This window comes from Pyrus communis, chromosome 5, assembly GCF_041283825.1.
Source record: "Pyrus communis isolate YQ-2024b chromosome 5, ASM4128382v1, whole genome shotgun sequence".
NCBI lineage: Eukaryota > Viridiplantae > Streptophyta > Magnoliopsida > Rosales > Rosaceae > Pyrus > Pyrus communis.
The window spans coordinates 17,372,415-17,380,308 of record NC_142569.1 but is presented as its reverse complement, the minus strand read 5'-3'; the positions used below and the strand labels follow the sequence as shown (position 1 = coordinate 17,380,308).

Sequence of the window (7,894 nt, the reverse complement as noted above, 5' to 3'; positions counted from 1 at the left end):
ATTGATTACACTCTTATTTTAAAATCCCCCTAAGTGATATTCTACACTAATCTGCACTAATTAATGTTCAATTATTGATTTTTTTTTTAGTAGAAGCAATATTCTACTAATCTACACTAAGTGAAGGGGTTTGAACCTGAGACGCAATTGGTTGACTACGAATGCCTTAAGTATTAGAACAATCTACCACATATAATTCATTATTGACTCTTTATTTTTGTTTTTGTTTTTTTTGTTTTTTTTGTTTTTTTTTTTTTGAGTACATCGGTATTTTTACACTAGGGGAATGAGGATGGGGAGTTCGACTAAACCATACAATGAGCAACCTAATTTGGTATCGAATTTGCCATCCTTACATGAAGAGAGTTGAAGTTGCACTCCAAAACCCATTGAAAATAGAAGAGTGACCCAACTTCTCATAGTACAAGATTTAACTTTCCAATGTTAGACAACACCTCACAACATTTTTCCCCTTCTAAATCACAACCTCAAAAAAACTTACATCACATGCATTCTGTCATGTCCTTTCAAAAAAAAAAAAAAAAAAAAAAAAAAAATCTATTATTAAGTATTTGGGGTTTTTTTTGGGGGGGGGGGTTGAGAATTTGACACTATTACATTAATTGAGGAAATGGTGAGTTTTGAATTGGGACACATGGGTACAGTGGTTGAGTTAACATAGGTCATTGGTTATCCTTGACTTCAAAATTTCAACAACCCCATGTTTATTTGTTTAGTATATTGTATTTGACCCCTATAAACACATAAGACAAACTAAATTACAACTTCCTCCTCCGATTTCTTCTATTTTTTTTATATCATATTTGTCTTTATTTTCTCTCTTCTTATGAAATACTTTAGTTGAAAAGCATTGTCAGTCTTCAACATTACTCTACAGTATCCTGCATCCACCATTGACAAGCCTTTACAAATAATAGTAGTTGTTGACATATGTTGGCATAAACTTTTGGCATATGTTGATAGAAATTGGTAGGTGTCTACTAGGTGCTTGATTAAATGGTTCAATAATTTTTTTTAGTTGATATTATGACCCAATTATCTGAAAATTTTGACTACACCACTTAACCTTAACACTTACCCACAAAAAATTAGTAATTTAGATTTGAGGTTAGGTATCTAATTGCGAGTTGAATTAAGTTAGGACAAGTTCAGACTTGACCTACCAAAATTGTACCATATACAGCTAGTATTGTAGTATAAGTGTTAAGGTTATATGGTCTTCTCTTCCCATGGACCCTTCGCCTATGAATTATTCTCAAATGTCACACATCACCGTATATATTGATATCTTTCTTTTTCACAGCACGCCAAAATTGATAATAAAAAATATGCCTTAATGGCCAAATTTGTGACACATGAACAATTATCCACAAGAAAAAAAAAAATATACGAGACGAAAAGGAGTGGACAAAATAAGAACAGAAATATATTTTATATAAAGAAAAGCAATTACCAATTCAGCCCCATTATATTTATGCGGTCCCTTCAAATATAATATCCTCTCACGTCAAAGATGTGACTTTGTCATGCATATTTCACAAGAAAACTTGTCGGTAATAGACGGTGACGGAGCTAACGACGTTGACGTTGACGGAGCTAACGACGTTTTTTTGCAGACCATGAGATGAAGCTTGAGTACCACTGTGGCTAGCTGTTTTTGGCTATCTACTCTGATCGAGCCACTTTGGCTAGTTGTTTTTGGTTATCTACTCTGATCGAGCCGCTTTGAGTCTTTTTTTGTTAGGTATCTTGCCATATATATACGTATGTGGATTGCCAGTGCCAATGGAGACAAAGTTGTGTTAGTTGGAATTTTAAAAGCCAGAAGCAGCTGACCGCAAAAGCATATTCGTGTGTAACTATGAAAATCCAAAAGCTAGGGTAAGTTGAAACTTTAAAACTTGAAAAAAGGCTGGAAAACTTGCAAGAGTTGGAGATCTTTAACGTGTAGAAGTTAATTAAGCCAAAAATTAAGTGTGAATTATTTACGAACTGCTAGAGCTTGATACAAGTTTCTTGTGGGAATCTTGTTCCCTATTTGCAGAACAACAAATGCTGAAAAGAATTAAAAACATATATAATTGCTTTCTCTCCTAAGTACAGCGTTAACCCTCACCATGATTTTATTTTTTGGGAAAGTTGATGCTGATTTGATACAAATTAGTTCCTCGTAGCAATTAAAAGCCATTACGGTACCAAGTTTTTGGTTCTTCATTTTTTTATCCTTTTCATGTATAACTGTTTCCAATTCTTCATTGAAGAGGAGGAGCCCTGTAATATGCCGGGATTGTTGCAGGAAAGAACATTTGTCTAACTCCTTCACCCTTAATAATGGGGAATATAATTCCCGACGCACCCTACAAAAAATAATAAAATTTAGTTTAAGTGAAAGTTAGTATATGTATGAATTTGTAATTGACAAACATGCTGATGTGAGAAAGTACTGGGATATGTAGTGAACTTACCAAGAGCAATCTAGTCCCAAGCCATACGCGTTTAGGTGTAGGGAACGGAATCATTAAGCGGCCTACTCCATAGACAGCCACAGCAAAGAAATGGAGAAACAGGTGGATCGGGCGAGGGTTAAGACCAGAGAGCAAAGATATTGGTCCCCTTGCACATAAGCCTCCAAGGCTCAAATAGTCAAAACAAGCTTCCCTCATTTCTTGTCTTGCCGGGTCAGGTGATGCACAAAACACCTTGTACAAGGCACCGGCCAATGTGTTTATGGTAGATGACACAGGCTGCAATTCAAAATTAACCACAATTATCAGCAAAGAAGAAATTGCAAACATTTCATATACAAGATAAGATATGCTTGTTTGCCAAGATATTTGACGTGTCATGTTGTCAAACATTGAGTCAAACATTGAATTACGGCCAGATATGATAAAATAAAATATCAAACTATCTAATATGAGAAAATCAATTGCATATAAGAATTCTGATTTAAACCTTGCGAAGTGTGTAGAATGATTCTAGATATTCGCACAAAGCTGGTGCGTCGTTGAGATCAGTTAGGGGTCGAAGAAGATCTCTTAGAAGAACAATGTCGGAAAGAGCCACGGTCATTCCTCCTCCGGTTAAAGGATGTCTCATGTTGAATGCATCCCCTAATAAAATTGCACCGGGAGTGGGTTGAGGATGAGCAGGCATGCTTTTGTTTTGCATTGTTCTGATGTTTCCTTTCTCAACTGATGCTAGAAAAGCCTTCGAGAGCTGAGGGGGAACCTGAAATACCCAAGTCCGCGAATTAGTCGCTTTTGGTCATTGAATATTTGTCAGATTGAGATCAAAATGACTGGAAATTAAAAGTTCTAAATGTGAAGCATATAATAGATACCTGAGGAGCAACCACATTTGTCAAGTACTTGGCCATTTCACCATTAGCCACCGAAGGTACTTTTGTGCCGGGAACATCTACCAAACAACGAACTTCGGTACCGCTAATGGGGTAAAATAAGATAGGTGAAGGGTCTCCTAGAATCACATGTCCGTGGTTTGCATGAGGAAGGTCACAATTCTCCAAGATCAAACCAACGAAGCAAGAAGGATTTTCAACGTTTGGTGTACAGAGATTGCGGCGGAGATTTGAAAAGCACCCATCACATACTATTGTTAGTGGAGCGTATGATCTCATCTCCTCTCCAGCCTTGTTCTTGTACATCACACCCTTGATGGTGCCCTTTTCTTCAATTAGGGTCGTCACAGTTCCTTGTTCTAGTGTCACGCTGTTGAGAAAATTTGAGGGACATGAGTAACAATTTAAAAAATATTATATAAAAAAAATCGAAACACCATGAATACAGGGATAATTGGGAATTACTTTTTAAGAGTTGCAATCCTTTCACGCATTTTTTGGATGAAACGCCCGTTATGAAAACTTCTCCCGGCGATATCTGATGTATAGTTTTCCAAGGGATAAGACAGTTTTGTGGCATTTCCATTTTTGTAAAGAACATAACCAAACACTTTCTGAGCATCAATGGACTCATTTGCACAGTCTGCATGTAACACATATAACTTGTTGATCAAAATCGATGCAAATAATTTTGTACTAATTAATCATTTAGAGTGGAAACTATGAAAAGTGATTAAACAATTTTAAGCAATTGCGTACCCTCAAGACCCAACTCAATCAATTTGAGATAGCCTCCAGGCTGCAACAGCTCACCAACAATTCTGTCTGGCTCACTCAAGTCTCTTTCGATCACATGTACGCGGCGTCCTTCCTGTAACAGTGAAGAGAAACATATGTGCAGACACAAAAGCTCACATGATTATCCAAGAAATTAGAGAAGATCTGAACTAGCCTTCTCAGTTTTTATACTAAAAATGGCTTGGACTGCACTATTGAAATCATCACCTCAAAAAGGAGAAAAAGAAATTTAAGTAAAATTTATAGAATATAAACGGGAGGTATTCAATTGAGAAATTGGGAGACTTTAATGGATTTATAAATACATGGATTTTTATGAAGATTAATTGATATGTAGAGATTTCATATAAAATTTTGATCCAATTCCTTCGAAATCTTATGGGGAGAGGTGAGATTTGTGGATGCTTAAAATGCACTACGAAATCTCTCCAATTTCCTCTAATTCCTCAACTTTCTCAAATTCTTTAAAATCAATTTCTAATTAAATACATCTGGAATGTTATAAACTTCTTTAAAATCCTAATTGAATACACCCGGATTTCTAAGAATTTTAATAAACTATCTTAAAATTCTAATTGAATACATTTTAAATTTCAGATAATTACTTAAAATTCTGATTGAATACCCTTTGATTCTTTAAAAGAATTAAAATCCCAATTGAATACATCTCCTTAAATTTAAGTCTGTATTCGCTAAAATTAGAGAGAAAAATAAAAAGAAAAATGTCAGAAAACACGGATTTGAAGCTTTGACTTCTTGGCTGAGCTTTAGCTGGGTTGTTTGAGGAAAATAAATTTTAAAAAGTAAAACATTTTAGTGATTAAACGACTAAACGTCTTCAAAATGCAAGGAAATACAATTTTTCTTTAATTTTCTCTGTCACCAAACTGGAATCCCAATAATAATCACTTCTTATTCATTGACCATCAAAATTCTAAATTTATAAAACTTGGGAATTGTTTAAAAACCATAATATTCATTTTATACGTATAGAGAATTATTTAGTCACCTTTCCAAGAGTGTAAGCAAGGGCAGCACCGGCAACTCCGGCACCGACAATGACAACGTCCGTTCCCCTGGCAATATCCGGTACAAAACTGCCGTTCTGGGACGGCATCCACACGTACCCATTTCCGTTAACGCCGTTGGAAACTTTCTTCTTCTCGCCGCTGAGAGTGGTGTTGATGATCATGAAGAAAACCGACCCCAGCAGAGAAACCAACACCCCACCAAGAACATACTGGTAATCCATCTTTGATATCAAAATAAAAATATATACCGCTAAAATTGAAAATTTGGAAGAATGGGGATTTTGGGTTTGGCTGTTCACAATCTGTAAACTTACGTGGTGGTTTTTGGTTGTGAATGTGAAGAGGAGAGAAAGTGCTTATGGTTGTGAGACAGCAATGGGAACTTGAAGGCGTTTATAAAGAGAGTCGTTGGGCAAAAGCTTTGAGGGTTGAGTTTTAACTACAAAACGTGTTGGCGCCTACCGGTGAGTTTTGAGCCCATTTTTTAATATTGTGGGGAGTTATGGTAGGATGTAGGTGAGCCTAGGGTAGAATTGTGTGGGATAGAGAGGACAAAGTTAGAGTCGCGTGTGGACAATTTAATGGTCTCAATTGCAACACTCCTTGCCAACGGTTAATTACACTCCTTGCCAACGGTTAGTTATCTCGAAAATTCTAAAATTTTACTAGAGTATAACATTTTGACTTTGAAGTATGATTTTCATTTTAAATTTTAATTTTTTTTTTAAATTTCAAATTACTATAGAAATTTTTTCGACAAAAGAAAAAGTACCGTAGAAATTTCTAACTTTGTTAAACACTACTATGATAGTCAATACCCACGCAACCCTCGCGGTTGTACTCATCATCATTATATTATTGTAGATTCAACATGATTTTCATTAAACATGGCATTTGGATGAGAGTTTTTATACACTCAATCTTTTCAATCAATTGATTTGTAAATATTGTTGTACGCACATATAGCAATTGATATTCGTGTACATGTTTGAACTGACCTTGATATTCGTGTGTTAAGCATTTGCCAAAAAAAAAAAAAAAAAAAAAATCCATGCTGGCATTTGCTCATCTAGTTGGACGATGTTCTTCAATCCAATCTTATATGAAGGCGAGGTGATAAATACAAAAAGATGAATAATTGTTGTAAAATCGATATTGAGTCGTAGATGGATAATTGTTGTGATAATCTTTTTGGATCCAGCATGGTCTGCTATTAACATTGTTGATATTGTTTCAACTTTACTATCTCTTCTTAGGTATTGAGTTTGTTTACAAAAGGCCTCAGAAACATAGAAGTGGAACTCTCATATATAAGTTGTGTATTATTTTGTTAGCTTTAATTAATATTAGAATGCCAAATTCAGCCAGAAGACTACTTTGGTGTCTCAAAGCTTCACCAAAAATATTTGGATGTAAATGCCCCTCAAACAATCAAAACTGACAAAATAAATACATATAAAAACCCCAAGGGTAATGCTGTCAGAAAACAAAAATTTATAATTCATTTTATTAGAAGAAAAAAAAATGAGATAAAAAGGGGGCTGTGACCAACTCCACTCCTCCATTTTTGAAGAGAGAGGGATTAATATCTTATAGAAATTAAAATAAAATTTTGTTTTTTGGATAGAAAAGCATTCATTAAAGAGAAAAGCCTCTAGTACAACCATTACCAATACAATCAAAATGGAAAGCACGTAAAACACTCGATGGCAGATAATGGTTCCAAATGTGGGGCAAAGCAAGAGTAAACCCAAAATGCACCAAAGCATCCGCGACAAAGTTGGCTTCACGGAAGGCATGCCTCCAATCAACCCGCCAAAATGAAGCATCAATAAACCGAGCCTCCTTAATGAGAGTTTTAATCTTCCAAGGAACATCCCAATTACCTATCACTGATTCGATCACCACTTTGGAATCTCCCTACACGATTAACTTCCGAATGCCCTTGGCCTTAGCAAGCTTGAGACCTTCCTTTAAGCCCATTGCATCCACAAAAGTAATAGTAGCTCCATCAAGGTTGAAGGATCTTGCTCCCACCACCTGACCACCACAATCTCTAAGAACAAAAGCTGCCGCCACTTTGTCATTGCACACTGAGCCATCAAAATTTAGCTTAATCGTATTAGGCTTCTCAGGAGACATCTATTTGATGCAACTATTAGCATGACTCAAATCCACTCTAGACATCTTATTGTTGGCGTTCCAAAAGGCCTTCCCAACACTGCAGGCAATGGTAGCCCCCCTCACATGGTTCGGAGGAACTCCCCTAAAAACAAGATTATTCCTTTCAGACCAAATTGGCCAACAAAACATAATAGCTTTACTTAAATTAGATAAACAATCCTCCTCATTATAATTAAGAGTTTCCAACCAATCTTGGAACTGATTATGCCTGTTACTAAATAGGTCCATAACCTGAAGGGTGTCTTTTGACCATATTACTTTCGCAAACTGACATTTAGTAAAATGATGGGAAGTATTCTCATCATCTCCCTTACATAGGGCAAATTTTATCAATATTATTAACAAACCTACTTAGCCGCAATTTAGTTTGAAGTCTATCATTAATCAAAAGCCGAGCAAAAATTTTAACTTTCGGAGGTAAGGTAAGTTTCCACATACACTTTAAAAGAGAACTTCTTGTATATAGGTTATTTATTTGGTTTTGAACCCAAGTAGCAGA

The 7,894-nt window shown here is 35.6% G+C and overlaps 1 protein-coding gene across 1 annotated transcript; it reads right to left on the bottom strand.

Annotated features, from left to right (window-relative positions):
- Positions 1–1,979: 1,979 nt before the first annotated feature.
- LOC137725420 (squalene monooxygenase SE1) lies at positions 1,980–5,671 on the bottom strand. Its single transcript, XM_068464090.2, has 7 exons — positions 5,190–5,671; positions 4,142–4,253; positions 3,848–4,025; positions 3,365–3,752; positions 2,977–3,252; positions 2,487–2,765; positions 1,980–2,378 (listed from the first exon to the last, which is right to left on the bottom strand). The coding sequence occupies exons 1-7, from the start codon at positions 5,430–5,432 to the stop codon at positions 2,274–2,276; spliced, it is 1,581 nt and encodes a 526-aa protein (XP_068320191.2). The 5' UTR covers positions 5,433–5,671; the 3' UTR covers positions 1,980–2,273.
- Positions 5,672–7,894: the final 2,223 nt, after the last annotated feature.